This window comes from Microcebus murinus, chromosome 3 (assembly GCF_040939455.1).
Source record: "Microcebus murinus isolate Inina chromosome 3, M.murinus_Inina_mat1.0, whole genome shotgun sequence".
Taxonomy (NCBI): domain Eukaryota; kingdom Metazoa; phylum Chordata; class Mammalia; order Primates; family Cheirogaleidae; genus Microcebus; species Microcebus murinus.
The window spans coordinates 29,498,512-29,520,841 of NC_134106.1; the positions used below are offsets into that span (position 1 = coordinate 29,498,512).

At 37.8% G+C, this 22,330-nt stretch overlaps 1 protein-coding gene across 2 annotated transcripts in view; it reads right to left on the reverse strand.

The window, feature by feature from the left end:
• FEZ2 (fasciculation and elongation protein zeta 2) overlaps nt 1-22,330 on the reverse strand; it is a 42,080-nt gene that overhangs the window by 7,809 nt on the left and 11,941 nt on the right. Inside the window, exons 4-6 of one of the 2 annotated variants that reach the window (XM_012788419.3) lie at nt 21,068-21,209; nt 18,828-19,096; nt 973-1,053 (exon numbers count right to left, since the gene is read on the reverse strand). In XM_012788419.3, the coding sequence (XP_012643873.1) occupies nt 973-1,053; nt 18,828-19,096; nt 21,068-21,209 (492 nt within the window). The remainder of the gene's footprint in view (nt 1-972; nt 1,054-18,827; nt 19,097-21,067; nt 21,210-22,330) is intronic. The other variant, XM_012788421.3, reaches the window with a different exon arrangement.

Sequence of the window (22,330 nt, forward strand, 5' to 3'; positions counted from 1 at the left end):
GGTTGAGAGAGGCGACAGGCAGCAGAATAAAAACAAAACTTTAACCAACCTCCCACGAAGCCTCTTTAGGAGCTGCCAATGCCAGTGTGAACCTCCCCCTCTTTAATATCGATTATTTCCCTTATTGAGAAATATACAACTACCTTCAGTAAAAACTCTAGGTATTTGACCTAGGCATTCTTTTGATAAACTACCTACAAGCTACATTCTGCATACCTTCTTAATCTTCACTTAAGAGCTACCTTACAGAATTTTTTTTTTTAAGTGGAAATTTCAAATGGTGAAAGGTAATTTTAAGCCCATTCATTATTGTATATGTGTTTCCCATGTTCGTGATACTCCTTAAATCATTATATAAAAATGTAAATAAAAAGCAAACAGCTACACATTTGACTGTATATCATATCTATGCATGATTTTGTTTAAATAACATCTCATGCCTCATTTGGCAGACAAATGATTTGGCAGACAAATGATTTGGCTGACTGTATAATATACCTTAAAATCATACGAATTTCATTTAAAGGAGATAAAATATACTGTCTATATACTTTGACCTAGAATTCTAGTCTTGAATATATCAACATCTAGGCTTCTTCCCTGCAAAATGAGATCTTGTTTCTTAGGCTTTTAGAATTATAGCAGCATATTCTATTAATAGTTATTTTGATAGAGTTTCTACACATGCAATATAGTATGTCAATATGTTAATATCTATTTGTTTAAAGGTAAAAGTGAGAAACGGAGCTCTAACACGTCTTAAAAATCCATTTAGTCTATTGTCCAATTTGAAAATGCTTTCTCCACAAAGGGAAAGTCTGTTCATTATCAAGACTATAAATACAACAAACTTTGATTTATCTCTTTTAAGCCATGGTCTTAGTAAATTAGTAAAACTACCAGCTATCAGGATCTTCACTTACACAGAAAATGAAAAAGCAGAGAACGAGGAAAATAAGGATAACCGAGCACCTGTTTCTCTCCACCTGAATTTCCAAAGGTGTGGCGGAGGCCATTCTGAATGACATTTGAGATCCCTTCCATGCTGAAGCGCTAAAGGCAGCAATATACGGCCAGGAAGAAAAGGACAGAGAAAGAAGTTCAAAGACTATTAGTAAGAATGTAACATGATGACTTATGTGCCCAAGAGGCAAGCAGTTAGAAAATGCCACTACTCATCCAGATAAAGCAGACAAAAATCATGCTATTTTAAAAATATTTCTGCTTCCATTTCTTTGCAAGTCAAATGCAAAAGCAACTGCTTTTCTGCTACTATATTCATGAAGATTTTTCCTAATATAGCTGATAAATGTTTTCCAATATAAACATCATAAGCTTTACACATGCTTGTTTTATACAAAATTTACTAATTTTTAGTATACCTTTTGATATTATTTACCTACATTTTATTGAAAGTCTGAAAACTTAATATCAACAGTACACATATTTTCAGCCTAAGTTTGCATATTTCTACCATCAGTGTAGAGAACATTAACATAACATTTAGCAAATGAAAATGCTGTTACTTGGAGAGCAGACCATTGCTGGCCCACTCAGTCTTCAGGCCACCTGCCATTGCCTTAGTGCGGAAAATGTGAATTGGAAGACAGACATGCTTCCTGGAGAGGAGCGTGGGTCCCTTTTGCCAGCCTGGCCCCCAAAAACTCCTACAAAGACTTCCACTCTGTTTCTAGGAAACAATTCCAGCTTCTTTCTCCCAGCAACCTCCGAGACTTCCTAGAACTCTTTGTACTGAAAAGAGGATATTTTTTCCAAAACTACTTATCTTGATTTGTAACCAGTCTACAATGTCACCAGGCACAGTGAAAAGAGAGCAGCGGCACCTCTCTGGCGACTAAGTGAAAGGCGTTAGGTGGATTCTTACAGCATGACTAATTAAGGGGAAAAGCATCATGAAAAGGAAGTTAAGGCCTGATTCACTGGATGGTTCCTGTCCCTGGAATTTTATTGGGGAAAGTTGAATCAGTAAACGCATTTGAGAAGTCAATGTAAAGAGTATGTAACAAGGCCCCAAGGAGTAGAAGAAAGGAAACCAAGGCAATGGTCTCCGCCCTCAAGAAATGTGTAAGTTTAGTCCAGTGGTTCTCAAAGTATGATCCAGGGACTCCCCCAGGAGGTCCCTGAAATTTTCTCAGGGGTCCAAGAGCTGAAAATTATTTTCTTAATACTACTTAGATGCAATTGGTCTTTTTTACTCTTATTCTCTCATGTCTTACAGTGAAATATTCCAAATGACAGACTGAATACAGAAGCAGATTTATAAATCTAGCTGTCTTCAATTAAGCCAGATATTAATGAGATTGGCAACAATGCACAGCAATGACATTTTTCCCACTAAAATATGCTATTTATATAAGCATTAATGAAACTATTGGTATTTTTAATGAATATTCTTATTTTATCAGTTTTAATTTCTAACACAGTAAATATTGATCAATATAATCTAGATAAACTGAAGCTTTTCAGAGTCAGTAAATTTTTTCCCCCCTCAATTAATTTTAAGAGCATTAAAGAAGTCTTGACAACAAAAAGCTAAGAAACATCAAAAGGTTTAATCCTCACTATGTGCTTCTGTTTCAGTCACATAATTCAACAGTATTACTGAAAATCTGAGTGTCACATTTTACCATCTTGTGGGAATTCGTACAGCTATGCCTCTCCCCCAGCCTCCTTCCCCAGGCTTTCCCACATCTGCAAGCCAGTTTTGTCTAAACAAGAATCAAATGTCTGGTCAAGATACTTCACTGGCCACTCTTCACTTTGCTGAGACCATAACTATTACCTTTGATGGAGATTAGTTTTAAAAGAGAAACCTACAGATAACTATTTTTGTAGATTTTTTCACATGCTATCAATTTGTTCACATTTTTTAAACAGATTATCACGTAGTGGATCATGCCTGTAATGCCAGCACTTCAAGAGGCCAAAGAGGGAGGATCGCTCGAGGCCAGGAGTTAGAAACCAGCCTGAGCAAGAGCAAGACCCCATCTCTACCAAAAACAGAAAAATCAGCTGGCTGTGGTGGTGTGCACCTGTACTCCCAGCTACTGGGGAGACTGAGGCAGGAAGAACGCTGCAGCCCAGGAGTTCAAGGTTGCAGTGAGCTATGATCATGCCACTGTCCACTAGCCTGGGCAACAGAGTAAGATCCTATCCCTAAAAAAGTAAAAATAAAAAATATATTATCAAAAAACATTTTAGGTTCCAGAGTCTACAACAAAAATTATGGGAAATTATTTTCAGATAACCAAGTCAAAAATAATTTTTTAAAAAAATGAACTATCAAATATATTTCCTTTCAAAACCTCAAAGAGAAAAATACTTATTTTTAAGTATTAAGTCTATATTACCTACCTCCATTAGCTATGGACATGTTAAAACTAGATAAAAATTCAGAAAATCTCAAGCAAGAAGTTTAAGAATCCACATATCAGGAAACTGGGACATACTTTATATTTGGACAGTACATTCCAAAACTCTAGCTTTACCTCCCCAATTAGAAACCTAATTCCTGCCACTGCAAAAAGAAAAAAAAAGAAAAAAGTTGATGCAAGTTTTCAAATACACAAGATAGATGTGTAAAATTTAGTTTTTCCTTATTAAATGTGCAATTGTGGACACTGCTGAGCAATTTCAACTACTGGTAACCTGACTACTTGTGAAAGATGGCTATATGGCTTTCATGCAACCGGAATTCTAGGCTTAGTGGAATTAAGTGAAAATGCAAACACGGGAAGCCGAGGTAACCTGGAAAAATACAAAACTAACCGCTGATGCTAGTGAAAGAATTTAAAGTGAAGAACTCTCAGCAGAACCTCTGCTCTTGCTTCTGATGGCCGCTGAATCAGTAGCAGCAGCCAACGAGGCCCCACTGTACCCTGACTGTTGCTGGCCAGCAGATGAACAGGGACGCAACATGGCACCTGTAAGGTCCTACCGCCTCTTGTTCCACTGGAAAATTACAGAACAAGAAAATCAGAAGAGTCCACCCCCACCCTCCACAAAAAAACCCAAAGGAACAAACTGACAGATATGTCTGAAAACATTCCTCCACCAAATGCTCTGGTTGCTATTAACTCCCACCTGCCCAGAAATAACGCAGGTGCTGCTTTCTATCCTCATCCACCGTGTCCCAGTGTTCTCCAGGACTCTGCCTCTTTCTTTCCTCACCTCTTATAGACTGCCATTCCCAGGGTTTTGTCCCTACTTTTTTCTCACACTCTCTGGACATTACCACCCAATCATTTCAACTTCTGCCTCTATAAATCGACAGCTCCACTTTACTAAGATAAGCAAAGCGCTTAGAACAGAGACTGGCACATAGTAAGGTTCGGTAAATTTCAGCTCTTGATTGTGATTTCCCACCTGAGCTTCAGACTTGTGAGTTGAATGGCCAACTGGACATCTGTATCTATTGTATGTTTAATCTGTACCTATTGTATGTTTAACGGCCTACTGGACATATATCTATGTCACTACCTGTATTTAATGTCTATTTCTAAAACTCATCATATCCAAAACTGAATTCAACCCCCTTTTCCCCACTAACAAACAAACCAGAAAATAAAAACCCCGTTTCCTCCTTCAGCATTCTATTCTCCTCTCTCATTCATTTACTCATTCTTTGTACATTGAGCCAGATACTATTCCAGGTATTAGAGATTCTAAGTGAACAATCAGCTGAGGCCCCGCCTGACCTTACATTCCCGGCATAAGGGAGTGGGGGGCACAAAAAGTTAAAGAAGTAAATTAACTAGATAACTGCAGAGAACACACGGCCTGTCGATAGCTCCAACGGGGCACTTAAACACCGGATGCCTGCTTTACACTGGGAGGTCAAAGAAAAGCTGAGGAGGTGACATCTGAGCTAAAATGTGAATTATACACCCATCCCAGATGAGCCACAAAGGACAAGGGACAGAGATCTGCTCACAGAACAAAACCAAAAGCAGCCAAACTGGCCCACCAGGGAGCTCACTCCTCAGCCCATGCACAGGCGTCTTGTGGTTCTTACCCAACAGAACGTGACGCAGCGCTGCCGAGTGTGCCCATTCTCCCCTCCTCCCAGTAGGAAGCCGTTATTGCAGCAGCCCTGTCCTCTCTCCCCTTTGTGTGCTGGGTGTGTTGCAATGGCTGGCTTCACTTTTGGACCACAGAGGCTATGAGCAGAGCCGATGGAGAGCATAGACATTCCCCAACAAATGCCGGGCTTGAGGCTAGATGCACTCAATACTGATGAGACTTGGGCACTTCCTGGTGAAAAGGGGGTGCGTGTGTTTTATGTACCCTTGCCCAAGCCAATAATCAGTAACCCGGCCCTAACTCCTCCCTCCCTGGTGCCCCAACCAATTGGTTCAACCTCCTTAATATCTCTGAAATGCAACCATTTTTCCATCCCTTCTGTCACTTCCTTGGCTCAATTCTCACGTGAATGATTGCAACAGCTTCCTCTAATCCACTCCCTACCTATAGCTGCCTCCTTCTAACGAGTTCTCCTTGAAACCACTGAAGTTTACCTTCCCAAAAGACAAATCCAAACATCCTACTATTATCCTCACTATCCTACTTAAAACCCTTTTTTGGCTTTCTACAGCCTTTATATAAGGACCAAACGCCTTACAATGGCATACAAGGCCATCCACTTTCTGGCTGCCACTCTGCAATCCACAGCCTCACCTTGAGTTACCTGCTCCCTCACCTTTTGGCTTTCACCGTAATGAACAGCTTGCATTTCCCCAGATGTCCCTGTCACCTCCAAGTGGCTGCACACACCATCCCTTCTGCTCTATGCCTGTTCCTGCCTTCTACCTGTCCTCAGGATTCAACTCGGCCTTCCCAGTCTCCTACCCCACACTAGCAGCAACAGCAACACATGTACGCCTTGACCACAGAATAGCTCCATGCACGGAAAACACTAAAAGTACAGCAGTGGTTCTGAACATAGCAATTAAACACTATACCCAGGTTCCTCAACTTTGAGACTGCTGACATTTCCAGTCAGATAACTGTTTGTCATGGGGGGCAGTCTTGTGGACTACAGGATGTGTTTACTAGCATCTCTGGCCTCTAATCACCAGGATGCCAGTAGTACCACCCCCTACCTCCCCATCCTGCCCAGTGTGACAATAAATGTTTTCAGACATTGACTAATGTCCCGTGGAGGGAAAAACTGGCCTGGTTGAGAATTGCTGCACTAAAGTGCACACTGGATGGTCCATCTCGATCCACACCCCATGGACAGCACATCCCTGCAGAGCTGAAATTTACTCTGCATCCTTAACACCCATGCCTGGAACATAACTGAGGATCAACAAATAGTAGTATAAGAAAAGATAATCAAAATATTTTTAATGGGTGTTAAGAGAGCACAAGATCTAAAGAAAAACAACAAAGAAAAAAAAAAGAAAATTTTGGTTAAGGTAAATTTTTCATTAATTCAACTAGTTCCCAAAATCTTTAAGGACAGAAATAGTGTCAGATACTTCTTTTGTGTGTTACGAAAAGCACAAACCAGTCTTCAGTATGTAGCAGGCACCTGATTGATAGTCAATAACTTAAACTGCAAAATGCTACACCAATTACTACCCATACCCGTGAAATACTTCCAGATTTTTGCATGGAATCAGGAATCATATCTCAGTCAACAATATTTGGAATCAGAACATTTTTAAACAGTCAACTTGGAAAGAAAAATGCCTGGTTGGAAATCAGAGATCTGGGTTCTCTCCCAGCTTTGCCACTGTGTGACGTGACAGCAGTCACTTAACCTCTGGAGGCCTGTTTCCTCACTTGGTAAACAGATGATTAAATGTTATTAATATTAAAGGTCTCCTATTTAATAAATTATATGAATCTACACATCAATTCAACTAAAAAGATACATTTTTTAAGAAAGCAATTTAAAACACATACATACACACACACACACACACAGAGTGCAGGACTAGAAGGTCATATGAAGTTATAAGTGCTCCAGAATGGCAGAACTGCACAGCCAAGTGATACATTCAGATTTATCTACTCCAATGGCTTCATTTTTTTTTTTTTTTTTTACAAGGAATTGAGTACACTTTGAGGAGAGAGACCAAGTCTTCATCTCTCCATCCCAGTAAATGTCTGCTAAGCTAAAGTATAACACTCCTAATTCCAGAGCCCCAGGGTCTTACAGCCTGTGATCTTTTCACTGTATCATGAGGTCTCTCAACTCCTTGTAGGAAAAAAAGAAGAAATAAATAAAGAGCCAAAAGGTAAAAATAGCCAGAGTGCAAACAGAATAAAAATGACATGACAGGACATAAAGTTATTTGTCAAAAGAATGAACAACAGTGTTCTGAAAAAGTCCACTGAAAAATCTAATCGAGGAAATCAACATGAGATTAATAAGGTAAAATACAATAATCCTGTTGGCATGGTTTGTAAAACAAAGGAGTAAGAAATATAAAACCCCTAGGATAATAAAAGAGTAGCAAGTACAAGATCAATGAACTAGAATGAAAAAGGAAAAGAGACTATAAGGCAGCAAGACTAGAAGAAATCCAAAACGAGCTCAGTAGAGCATACAATAGATTCTGTTTTACAATTGCCCTATAAATTCAAAAAAGTTATACACCCTTTTGGAAGGCAAAATGAATTTTAAGAAGAGAAAACCTTAGAGGCAGATTAAATTTACTTTTTAGTAAACGTCACCTCATTTAGAAACACTCCGTTTACAGTCTTGAGAGCAGATGCGGTATTATTAGGTGCTTATGGTGCTTAACTGGGCCAGAGGGAAGATTTTTCTCTATGCTTAAATTTTATAAGTAGGAAGAGAGAGAGAGACATGAGTAGGGGAGGAGGGGAAAAGGGAAGGACAGAGGGAGAGAGGGAAGCATTTATTTTTTGAACACTTGTCAAGGTAAAAGCACCACAGACATGTCAAAGCATTGATAGAACTAAGTCTCAGGGTTAGGAATGCTGAATGACATGAAGGACATTAAGATTTGTTATAGTTCAACTAAAATAAATAACTGAGATATTGGGTATGTCAGAAAACAATCCTCCCTCCATTTTCAAATCTGAAGTAAAGAATCAAAGGCTCAAAGTGTAGAGCTTGTGTAGATTCTGAGTCTAAAGATACTTTGCAATCCATCCATCCATTTCCCACAACATCTTTAGGAAGAGTTAATAGTGCCGTAAAACGCCCCTCTCAGAATGGAATTTTTCATGTGAGCCCATTTATAAGCAGGAAAGTGATTAAGCATTATAGCACTTACTTTATTGTTCCCCTCGCTACTGACAAATGCCAAGGTAATGTGTGTGGCGAGCACGGGGGAAGGAGTTTCCTCCATGCAGGGCTTCGATAACACTGTTTATGCTGAGAATATTCACACTGCCTGGTGATCATTTCCTTCCCTGGTCTCAGTATGTTCTCAAGTCCCCAAATCAGTCATCCTCTGGAAACTTTTCTCAGACAAAATCGGGAGCAACAAAGTGTTAATAAGACATCGAACATTAAAATAAAAATCTGAAAGACAAAAAGAAATGGGCCAAGATCTCCAAGCCCATACATAACATGCCTGCGTAGCTCAAAAGAGGAAAACTCAGGCCACGGTTCGTTGCACCCACTTCCACACAAGTCTGCACATCTTCACTCCAACGCACGCTGGTTCTCAGAACTAAGAGCCTCTATGTTGAGCTTTTGTTTACTCATTTATAATAATACCCTACTTTGCAGGCTTATTGTGAGGGTTAAATGAAATAGTCCATCGGAAGTACTGACCAAAGTGCTCAGCAAATACCAATATTCAAAAAGCCTTGGATATATTCCTTTTAAAAAGGCTAGAATATTTTAGACACAACTTTCAAAGAAAAATAGCCATGCCTTTCTACTTTCTTCCTGAACAGCAAAAACAGCTCTTCCAGTTCCCCTAATATAAATAAAATTGAAACTGAGAAATAATAAATTTCAGATTACAGTCCCTAGCTTAAAGAACTGAAAACAACATAAAAAAGAGACATACTATCAATGACTAAATATATAAATCAGCCAAAATGCTTAAACAGAAAACAAGCAACACTTTCAGATAAGTCAAGGTCTTTCTGAATAATAAAGAGTTAGACAACACCAAGTAAGATAAAAGCAACAAGAATCAGATACAGTGTTGTGGTGTGTTCTTTTCTAGAATCCTACACGTATCAACTCATTCTCTAGGCACTTCATATTCATCACCTCAACTAACTTCACAGAAAGCAGGATCCAAAACAGGGAAAAGCAAGACCAACAAGGGGCCCGGGAAGTTCAGACTTATTCCTTCTACCAAACTTTCCTCCCAGGCTCCATCTGACACCAACTGGCATGGATCTCTAACTGGCCAGGAAATCGATTAAAAATCTCACTATCTTTCAAACCACAGTAGAGTCCATAAAAAGAAAGAAAGAAAAAAAAAACCTCAATATCAAAGCTCAATGTCAAAAAAAAAGGTTAGAAAAAGCAATCAAGGAATGCTTTTCATTTATTTCTGACTCTTATTCTAGTCTTACTTCATTAATATTTTTATACTCAAGAGGTTAAGTAAAATTAAAATATAATTATTCTTTATAAATCACATTTTCAGCAGTTTGAATATGATTTTCAAACATTAATTTATAGAACAGTAGTTTTAATTTTAATAAATTAAAATTCTTAAAACAATCAGAACACAGAATACAAAAATATAAAATGAAAAGCAATTCTCAAGTGTAAAAATATTACAGTGAAAATGTTCAAATACTTAACAGATATTTCTTAAGATGTAAGTGTAATATCTTCTTTTAACACTTCAAATCAATTTTAATGTGAATTATAAAGCAGTTACAAAAGCCAACACTACCAAAAAATAATTTTTAAAAAATAGATTAAGTAAATTAGACAATATGAATTATGCCAAAGCAGATAAATACTTGAAAATCTTTTGATTATTATACTCCTATTGTATAAGTTCATTCTCATAGCAGAAAGATGATACAAAGACTTTCAAAGTTAGAAATTAAGTGGAACAAATAATTTTTTATATTTGAAGATCTTTTTAAAATTTTATATAATTAATACTAATATGGAAATAAAATTAGTTATTGACAGTTTCAAAACCACTAAAACTTGAGTAAAATAATCTTGGCAATTGTATAAATTCTTTCCTGATTGCATGGATATTTTCAGTCACGCCTCACTTAACAATGGGGATACATTCTGAGAAATTAGTCATTAAGCAACTCTGTCGTGTGAACATCATAGAGCATACTTACACAAACGTACTACACATCTAGCTCTATAGTATAGCCTATTTTTTCTACGCTACAAATCTGTACCACATGCTACCATACTGAATACTGTAGGCAACTGTAACACAATGGTAAGTTTCTGTGTATCTAAACACAGAAAAGGTATAACAAAAATACAGTATTATAATCTTATGAGACTACCATTGTATACACAGTCTGACATTAACCAAAATGTCATTATGCAGCACATGACTGTATGTAGTTAAGAATACAAGGCTGGGTGCAGTGGCTCACACCTGTAATCCCACACTTTGCAGGGTGGGATGATGACTTGAGGACAGGAGCGTGAGACAAGCCTGGGCAACATAGCAAGACCCTATCCCTACAGAAAATTTTTAATAAATTAGCCAGGCGTGGTGGTGCACACCTGTAGCCCTAGCTACTCGGGAGGCTGAGGCAGAAAAGATTGCTTGAGCCCAGCAGGTCAAGATTGCAGTGAGCTACCATTGCACCACTGCACTGAAGCCTGAGCAACAGAGCAAGATCTTATCTCTAAAAAAATAAAAAATAAAAATACAATTTCCTGGCATATTATGGCTTTTATGTGAGCTTGTGTTATATTAACAATGACTGTAGGGGACTGACATATATTTTCCTAGTTTAAGAATTAAATTTAGTGAGTAATGTACGTGTTCTGCCCAGAACATTTAAAAGCAATGTGCTCCGGACAAGGTCCTTGTGATAAACAAGGCTGTTGCCTAGAGGCATAACAAAGGACCTGAGCTGCAAGTAAGCAAGAGCTGCCCAGCCCCACGGCAATGGGGGTCTGGAGGCCATACAATGAACACATTATTCCTGTGGTTGCTGCTCAAACCCCATAAGATGGCTGGTTAGTCGATGACAGGTAAGACCCCTCAAGAAGAGGGGTGACCTAAGCCAGGCACAGGCACAGGGGGGTCAGCCTAAGATCTTAGAGGGTCACCCTAAGAGAAGCTGGGGATGAGAAATACCCCCTGTGGCTTGCCTTGCCCATCCTTGCTAATCTCGGCCCATGATCTATGCCTAGCACCTAGAAAAACCACCTGGAAATTCTAAGTCAGGGGATATCTGCTTCCCTAAGGCTATGCATTCTGGAATTTATGGCCATTGCTGAAAGGCCTGGGTGGGCACGTACAAGGAATTAACTTTGATTTTGAGGGTATGAAAATAAAATGACTATTGCATTCTGCACTGCAGTCTTGAAACGTCTTTGCGTGTGTGTGTGTCTTTTTGTGTTCATCCTCCATCCTGCAAATGGGCCATGACAATGACCTCTCCAAGGTATAAAGATATCAAGAATGGGCCGGGCGTGGTGGCTCACACCTGTAATCCTAGCACTCTGGGAGGCCGAAGCAGGAGGATCGTTTGAGTTCAGGAGTTTGAGGTTGCTGTGAAGTAGGCTGATGCCATGGCACTCTAGCCCATGCAACAGAGTGAGACCCTGTCTCAAAAAAAAAAAAAAATATATCAAGAATGGACTCTTGATTTTTATTACATTAACTGCTGGATCATGGAAGCTCGCTATTACCAGCCTAATGCCAAGAAATCATTATAGAAAACAAATAATAGATAATAAAATATCAAAAGCTGGTGATGACATGTATTCTCTAGGCAACATTATCTTTCATAAAATAATTTTTTTCTGCATTTAAATAATTCATAATTCATAGGTTTGAATTATCAAAATAAGCACATACATCATGTTTCTTTCCACCCTATTGACCTTTCATTGCCCTAATACCAATTTTCAGGAATTACTTTGCAATGAAGAAAAATATAGAGAAATACCAAACATTGCCAATAAATTATTATTGAAAATGTGTCAAAAGTTTACATTCAAGAATGTGTATCCAGTAGAATTTATTCTGTCAAGCATCACTGCTTAGAAAAGGGGGTGGGGGGAATCTCTGTCTTCCTTTAATGATCTTTTATCACTGTGTATAAATATAGTATGTGCCCAGGAACTTCCAATATTTGTAGTCTTTTTGTTTGTCCCCAAACCTAGAGACCACTGGTCTACCTGCTGCCTCTATTCACCTAGCTACCGGGACTCAGACATACACAGCGCAAAGGTCTGTTGTTGGGCAGGAAGCTTGCAGCAGGTGGCTGAAAGATTGACTGGCCAAGGTGCCACCATCTGCAGGTAAGAGTCAGGCTGCTGTTAATAGTGCCCTGGGGAAAGGAACTCAACACAATTTCAGGATAAAGCACAGCAATATTTCAGACACATCATAGTGATCTTTTTATCCACACAGCTCACTTAAATGGAGCTCACATCCTTTTTTCTAATTTTTAATTTTACTAAGTCAAAGTCAGAGATTGGCAAACTTTTTCTATAAAAGAGACAGACAGTAATTGTTTTCTCCAACTCAACTCTGTCCTTACAGTACCATCGCATATAAATATATAAATGAATGGCCATGGCTGTGTTGCCATAAAACTTTATTTATAAAACAGGTGAAGGATCAGTTTAGCCCCTGGGCAGTAGTTTGCCTTGTCAATCCCTGGTCTAAATCATCTAAGCAAATGTGCTATTTAAAAATTCCAAATTAAAAAGAAGGGGGAGGGAAGCCAGGTCCATGTTTTTTAAACAGAAACCCCAAATTCAAGTAGATGTGTCAGAACAGTTCCTTCTAGGCTTAAACCTAGGATAAAACAGAATAACTTAAAGATGTCCTAATGGTAGCTGTCAAATTTTTCTCTTACCTTACAGATAACTTTGGTTAAGATTAAATGAAAAACTATTACTGGGACATTTTTGCATTAAAAAGGAAACAAAAATAGATTGGCTATTAGTCATAATATGAGCTAAGTGAGTCACAAAAACAGGGCAATGCATCTGTGAAAGAAAATATATAGGAGAAAGAGTATCTATCCATCATCTAACCCCTAAGATCTCCCCCATCTTTAAACAATTATCTTCCCAACTCCCAAATGTAATAAACTAGGGTAATATGAATCTTTTTACAACAGAATTTCTTGTTTTCTCCATTAGTCACTGTGCTAATATCCCAAAAGTTTTCAGAATAAACTTTTTCAGGGTAGATCTGAAGCAGTTATACATTTTTGATGGTAGTAAGTATAACACACTAGAAATTCCCTTGAAAGTTCAATGGAATGATGGCAAACAGAGAAGATTATGGATCCCTCTCTCTTCTCAGCCATGTAACCTTACACATAACATTTAATTAAAAGATATTACTGGATGCTCAAAGAGTAAGTATATCCATTTTCATCCATATAAGTTTACTAAGGTACAATGATAAGCAATAATGTCTTTACAATTTCAGGTAACTCTAGAGGAACAGCAACTACTAAATTAAAACATAACCTGATATACATCAACTTACTCTTCTAACTCATGAGAACTGCCACTGAAATTCAATAACCTGTGAATATCTTTGATATAAACAGAAGCCCAGCCAAAAAACAAAAAAAAAAATCCCCAACAGAACAATAATAAATCAAATACTGCAAATCCAAATCCTCTGGGATTCAATCTCCCTTATAGTGAAGTTTCAATTCAACAAACATGCATTAAGTGACGTGCAAAGAACCAGAAATTAGGTGAGGTGCTGGGGAAACAACGTGAACCAGCCTTTAAGGAGACTGCACTCTGCCAGAGGAGAGATTTAAGCCAATGATTACAATAACAGTATGATACTGCAATATCAGAAGTATGCGCTCCCTCAAATATGAAAAACATCTCAAATATGACATAATAGGCAACTCATCAAAGAACACAAATGGTCAAAAGATCAAACCATTGTTTTCCCATTCAATAAGTATATATTAAAAGACTAATAATATCCATTGTTGGTGGGAGGTGTATGGAAATAGTCATTCTCATGCTATTACTGGGTTACATTTCTATAGAATAATTTGAACAGCTGGTCATTTAAAACCCTTTAAAACTATGTATTATTTGACCTGGAAATTCTACTGGTTTCAGTGAGTGGGAAGACTGCAGTTTCACAAGAAAAAGAAAAGTTGTAAAAAAAAAAAAAATTCAATTTTAAGGAAATGGTAACTTTGATTTGATACTATAAATTTCAAATACCTACAAGATATCCAAAGGAAAATGCCTAGTAGGAAGTTGGACATATATACTAGCATTTATCAGGGTGTTTGATAATCTTACATATATTATTTCATTTAATCCTTCCAAAACACAAAGGCATCTGTATCTAGTGGCAGGACGGGGATCCAAACACAGCTCTTAGCCCAAAGCTCTTAATCAATATACTATTCACCCTCCATGAGTTTTGCATCTGACAGAAAAGTCCACAGTAAAAATATAGATTTGCAAGTTTATCTTTCATTCATTCACTTGTTCAGCAGAAATTTACAAGGTACCTAATATTGGGCCAAAGGATACCAAAAAAGTAAAGTTCAATTTCCTATCCTTATGGAACCATAGTAAAGACAGGCAAAAAAAAAAAAATTGCAATATGATAAGACAGTGCTAATAGCAATAGTTAGGGAGGAATAATAAATACTAACCACAAAAGAAGGAGAGAATAGTCAATTCTGCATTGGAGAAAAATCATTGAGGAAGCTTCCAAGAAAGGAAGACAATGCTTAACCATGATTTTGAAGAATGAGTTAAAAAAAAAAATCCCTTAAGTGGACAGGCAACCAAAGAGGCCCGTTCCAGAAAAAGGGAGTAGAATATACAGAAGCATCAAGAACCCAAAACAGCATGGGTAGTTCAAAGAAATGCATACAGGTTACCATAGTGGCAAATGGACAGTGGTCTTCAACCGTTCCCGTCTCTATCCTCACCTTCTACTCCTCCAGATGCTACAAAACAGGATGAAGGTAATATAAAGTCTTCTGCCCTCTTGAATTACATTTCCCACAGATATCTACTCCTCTAACCTGCCCTCCAAACTAGAGTTGGAAAGGGCCAGGCAGCTTCCCTCATCAATCAGGAGCAGCAGTGCTGTGGTGCCCACCCTACCACGAAGGCAGCAGCATCACTATCGACTAAGGCCAAGCCTTTTGTTTTCTTCAATGGCACTGATTACAGCCTGAAATTACACTGTCTATTCATTCTTCTCCTTCTCTATTACCTGTCTCCTTCATTACAATTTAAGTTCCAGGAGGGCATGAGCCTTGTCTGTTTCATTCACCACTATATCACGAACAGCACTTGGCACAAGGAAGGCAATACACAAATTTTTGCTGAATGAATGAATGTTGTTTCATTTATCCAACTTATAGCATTATGGCTATTTGGGGGTCTTTTTTTCTCTTCCCTAAAGCATTATGGTTATTTTAAAAACTAAAATTCAGGCCAAGCATAGTGGCTCATGCCTGTAATCCTAGCACTCTAGGAGGCTGCGGCAGGCAGATCGTTTGATCTCAGGAGTTCGAGACCAGCCTGAGCAGGAGCGAGACCCCATCTCTCTCAAAAATAGAAAAAGTTAGCTGGCCATGGTGGCACATGTCTGTAGTCCCAGCTACTCGGGAGTCTGAGGCAGAAGGATCACTTGAGACCAGGAGTTTGAGGTTGCTGTGAGCTAGGCTGATGCCACAGCACTCTAGCTGGGGCAACAGAGTGAAACTGTCAAAAAAAAAAAAAAAGAAAAAAAACTAAAATTCAAATCAAGATAGCATTTTACTTTCATAAAATACTCAATATTTTCTATAATATTAATATTTAATGTATTTTTCATGCTCTAATGAAATTTTCTAATGCTCTAAATAGCATCCCTAAGCCCCATATTTTTTTTTTCACTGCAACAAATATTTGAAACAAAACATGTCTCCAAAATTAACACCTGAAAAGTTTAAGCCAGCTCTATACCCGCTCAGATATTTCATCAGAGGATCTCTGGGCCAATTAGAAAAAGGTAGCACTTATGGATAAAGTGTTACACCAAGTACGAATTGATGTATTGTTTCAATGAAACATTCCTGAAAAACTATGGAAGAAAGTTATTCCATACTTAAAAAGAAAATCCAAGTCCTGCTAATAAAACAAAAGTATCGGCCAGGCACAGTGGCTCACACCTGTAATCCTAACACTCTGGGAGGCCAAGGTGGGAGGATGGCTCAAGGTCAGGAGTTCGAAATCAGCCTAAGCAAGAGTGAGATGCCCGTCTCTACTAAAAATAGAAAGAAATTAATTGGCCAACTAAAAATATATAGAAAAAATTAGCTGGGCATGGTGGCACATGCCTGTAGTCCCAGCTACTCGGGATGCCGAGGAAGAAGGATTGCTTGGGCCCAGGAGTTTGAGGTTGCTATGAGCTAGGCTGATGCCACAGCACTCTAGCCCAGGCAACAGAGTAAGACTGTCACACACAAAAAAATAATAAGATATATATACATATATATATATATATCTTTAGGTAGGAAGAAAGTAGTGACTGTCATTACTTGAAAAACATTTAACACATGACATCTGTAAGAAGGTCATTGGTTTTAGAAATTTTGTATCACTGATGAAAGCAAACTCAGAGAGCAGGCCTTGCCAAAACTGCATGTTACATAAAATGTTTGGCAAGGTCTCCTGGAATCTGTTTATCCGACTGCCGTTTCACTTAAGGGGTTCTTTTGAGCAACCTACCACTCTTTTCAGAATCATAGGTTTCAGGCTACTTGAGTTACAGATGGGATGGTCTTTCTCCATCATTTTAGGCTTAAAAAAGATACAGGAAACTAGTACCACAAACTTAGCCATGCCATTACTGTCCTGATAAAAATTTTTAACACAAACAGTAAGTAAGGACTCAAGAAGCAACTTCAGAAGTTCAAATATTATGAAAAAAATTACTCTTACTATGAATTTATTTCAAGACTAATGAAGGTTCAAGACCTAACTCTTGCCTTGCCAAATCCATTTCTCAATATAAATGCCATGTAAAATTACACAATGGGTTTACTCTATCCATTTTTACATGGGAGTTACAAAAAGCCTTTAAACTCCTCTAGGGATAAATTTACTTTTCTCAGCCAAGCGTTAACACCAATAAATGGAGGATTTACATGTAATCCCTAAAAGCAAATAGATAGAAAGTACCAACCATGCTACGACTTTTTAACTAAGCATTTTATTCAATCCCACTTGTATAATAGGGCAATTTAAAGGACATAATGTTTTTAAATGTGAGAGGCAAATGCAAAATACTGTCTAAGATATTTTAAAGCAAATTTTCCAAGATTGTATATTCAAACAAATGGGGAGGGGTTTCAGCAGTCACTTGGAGTAACTAAATAAACACCTATTCATTCGTAGTCCATTTCTGACGAAAAAAAAAAAAAAAAAAAAAAAAAACACCTATTCAATCAATACTGCCATGTTTCAAAAATAAAAGATCTGAGAATTTCAAGTCAATATGTAAGGTATGTCCTTCTAACTAGGTACAAATGGACATTACATTAAGAAAATATGAATTTATTCCTAGGCTAATAACAGTATAATAAATGGGAGGCTAATAACAGTATAATAAATGGGCTACACGGTAAGACTTTTTGTTTATGTTAGCCACTCACGGGCAGCCCACCAACCTAGAACTGTATTCTTTTTCTAGGATTCCATCAGCATTTGTTTAATGACATCTATTTCTCTAGTAAGTATTCTTTAGCAAAAACAAATCAAGACTTAATCAAAGACAGAATTTAGATTATTACAAGCCATAATAGCCAGTTTGTGATTTGTTTTACATCAATATTATGAATTAAAAAGAGATGTTCCCTTTAAAAAAAATAAATTTCTTTTTATACACTAAAAATAAAACCAACATTTATTCACACACAAACAAAATCAGGGTGAGACTACACAAGAGTTCAACTGATCACAGAAAAATGGCCACAAAAATTAATATGGAAATGCATCTTGTATAATTTACAGTTAATGTTTTTGATGAAATTTAACCACATAATTAAACTTGAGATTTAATCACTTAAGAAAACTAAGAAGAGCAGAAAACAAAAATCCTTATACAAAGGGTTCAAAGTTGCAAATATTCTAAAGTTGTTTTCACCAGTCATTAATATTCTAGTCTGAAAAATACTAGGCCAAATAGCTAATGTCATATAACTGCCACTAACAGCCTCACATTCCAACCTCACTGATAAATCAGGAAGAACCTGTTTACAAATCAGTCTCTGTCTTTAGGCTCAGCACAGTTCTGCTACCTCTAAAAGAAACCCCTTTTAATTTCTTAATACACAACTCAAAAGAGTTTAGCAAAACTGAGAAAATGGAACCACCAGCCAAACAAATATTTTGCAGTAAAAAAAAAAAAAAAAAGGTCACTTGCTAAGCTTCTTTTAAAGACATTCTCCTATTCCTTCCACTTCCTTCCCTCCTAAACATTTCAGTATCAAAATATTCAGATAAACATCATAACCCTCACCAATAAAACAACCCACTGAAGAAGCTGGGCACAGTAGTATGATCTGGAATAGAATCCCCGTGTGATCCAGCTAGAAGCACAACATTCCCATCCATGTACGACCGGCCACCGGCCACAAAACCCATTCCCAGTGTTCGATGCCTCCTGCGAAACATCACTTACTGTGCCAGGCATATGACTTCTCTCATTCTTCCCGTTCTGAGAGCTGCCATTTTTTAGCTTCTTTTTCTTTTTGGCCGTTTCTTTGTGTTCTTTCTGTTTGTTTTGCACTTCAATAAGAACAGAAATAAAGCTGTTTTTCACTTCCTTTTCAAACTCCAGTTCATCCCGCAGGGCCAACTGCTGCACCAGCTCCTCAGAGAACTCCTTAATGGCAGTCTCGATTTCTTCTAAGAGTTCATTTAATTCAGATACTGAGAGCCTCTTTACTCCTACGACCAAAAACAAGGTAAAGCAGATACTAAGACAAAACCGTTTCAAGGCAGCAAAACAGGATGTTTTATGCCAAAGAACAAAAATCATATTTCAAACAATTAAATCGACTGTGATCCTCTCAGATGCCTAAAAACTTCTGGAGGACAGGTCTGAGTAGACGTAGGTGGGCAAAGTCACTTCTCAGCTGGCTGAGAAGAAAAGTGTAACAAAATTTTTTAATTGTGTAAATAAAAAATGGTACTTCAGTGGAGACTAAAAGCTTGTACAAGGAAAAGAACGCACACAAGAGCAGAGGGGGAATACAGAAACCTGCTGACAGGAAATGGCAAGCTATTGAGCAGGGCTCTGGCAGCCTCTGAAGAGAGAAGGAGTGGATTTGAGAGAATTAAACTAAATACACATTTAATCACATATGCCCCAATTTGTGAAGGAAGATGAAAGGGAACAATATTCTCTGAAACCCCCCATTTCAGTCGTTTGTCAGCACTTCCTTCATGTAAGAGATAGCACATTGTTGAAGTCCCAACCACCAGTACCTCAGAATGTAGAGATAAGCTCTTTAAAGAGGTAATTAGAGTTAAATGATGGCATTAGGGTAGGCCTTAATCCAATATGACTGGTATCACGAAAGAGAAGATTAGGACACAGGCACACACAGAAGGAAGACTATAAGACGACACCGGGAAACGGCGGTCATCTGAACGCCAAACAGAGAGGCCTCAGAAGAAACCAGACCTGCCAACACCTTCATCTCGGACTTCTGGGCTCCAGACTTGTGAGAATGTAAATTTCTGTTGTTTAAGCCATCCAGTCTGTGGTATCTTGCTCTGGCAGTCTAAGCAAACCAATACATGTTTTGGCATCTGTATCTGGGTATCAGGACTGTATTTTAGAATCAGAACTCCAACAATGCTAACCCCATATTTACAGCATCATGGTCAAATCAGACCATCCAGAAGAATTTAGTCTGTCTGACCTTTCTTTCATAAGTTGAAAAGCCGCCACACAACACAAAGGGATTTAGGTAACTAAGCTTCAGACTTCTAGTCACGCCATAAAGATAAAACTAGGTAACAGGAGTTTAGCAGATACAGCCCCCATTAGCATCTATTCAAGGCGGGACCAGTCATATGGCAATGATTAGGTGCACACTCAGCAATCAGCCTGAGGATATGCACAGGCTGGTTACAGTTATTTACAAACTTTCCACGACAACCAACTGTACAGTTTCTAGAGTTCATTATTCTCACGTATGTCAAACAGATTCATGGTTCCCAAATGTCTTCATAGTAACACGGAAGACAACTATTTGTACAGATAGTAATTATTATTTGTTAAAAATAACTGCTGAGTATTTATTCTCCGTTATGAATTGTGATGGCAATAGGGTATGTCACAGAGTGAAGTGAATTATGTCCCCCCCAAAAGTTCATGTTAATATCCTAACCCTCAGTACCTCAGAATATAACAGTATTTGGAGATATGGTCTTTATAGAGATAAGTAACTGAATTAAAATGAGGTCATTAGGGTGAGCCTAATCCCATATGACTGCTGTAGGTATAAGAGGAAATTTGGACACAGACACGAGACATGTACAGAGGGAAGATGATGTGAAGTCACAGGGAAAAGACAGCCATCTACAAGCCAAGGACAGAGGCCTCAGGAGCAATCAACCTTGTCAACACTTTGATCTCAGAGTACTACCCTCCAGAACTCTGAGAAAATAAATTTCTGTTGTTTAAGCCAGCCAGTCTGTGGTACTTTGTTAAGGTAGCTCTGGCAAACTAATACAGGGTTCAAAGGTAAATACGACACGGTCCCTAAGTGATGACAAAAATATGTCCAGAATATTACTAGAGGGCTAAGCAAGGGTAAGTAACCCAGCCTGTGAGAATCGAAGCTTTCTGCAGACGACCACACTATACATTTTATATGAGCAAAAAGTACAAAAAGCAGGGTGTCTTACTCTCTTCATAACTGCTTGTACTAGACCTCTTAAGAGTTTGAATTTCCTGGGAAAGCATGGAAAGCCGATCTGACTGTGTGGGGGTTTCATCATCTTCTGGGTCCGGTGATTCCTGCATCATTTCTTCAATTTCTTCAATAACCTTCCAAAATATACAGACCACTATTAATCAAATATACAAGGGAAAAATGATCTATCTGGAACACGACACTCACCTGAGGCAACCAAGAGTAGAAATGCACTAAATTCTCCACCAACAGCATGCAAGAGTGGGTTCTGAATGACCAAAATTTTGATTGTTACAGTGAACATGGTTTATGAAAAAGAATGTACAAAATACTAAACACCAAATTAAATAGAATGTGATTTAATATGTCCATCATGATTCAGTAGGCCCTACCAGATCTTGCAACGTCTGGGAAATAGTGCTACAAACACAAACATTATCAACTATGGACGTGCCAGATCCAGATCATAAAGTTGTCATTAGAAGAAAGCAAATAACAGGAAATTTGCCATATAAAGTGCTCAATCTAAAGCTATTAAATAAAAAAGTCTGACATAAAATTTAGAAAACACAATAGCACATAAAAATGTATATATTATATAAAAGAAGGAATCACCTCTATGGAAGCAAAATTTTCCTTTAACAGCAGAAAAAGAATTTCACATATTAATTCAATGAAAGATAGAGATATTTAAAGATTACTTAAAAATGTAGACATTTAAGGAGGAAAAAACTGCATAAAAGCAGGAAAATTTCAGAAATGCATCTGCCTTTCAAATAATGATCTACTGCCTTAAGTAATGTTGTTCAAATCTTACAACAGTATTTTGCCCTGACCAGATTCTAAAAGTTGAGAACTCAGAAAATTTAAAGGAAAGCCATAAAAATTACTCAATAGTCAGAAAAAAAGGATGCAAGTTTAAAAAAAATAACTATTAAATACAATGAAATGGAGTAGTAAAACTTTGTGAGTGTATTTAACACACTTTATGAACCAAGAAGCTTAACAGTTAACATTTCTACTGAGGAAAACAAAAACAAATCTGAAGCATGTTGGACAATGTTAAGTACAAGATGACTTTCCGAAACAGGCATTGTAAAACTGCACGAGACACTCCAGGGGGCCACAGAATCTGTTACTCTAAGTCTTAAAAACAGGGATAGTTTGTGGCATTCAGGCAGATCACTGAGGGGACAATGAACTCTCAGGGTCACATTCTTCCCTGGAATATCACGCTCTGCTTCAAAACAGTCCA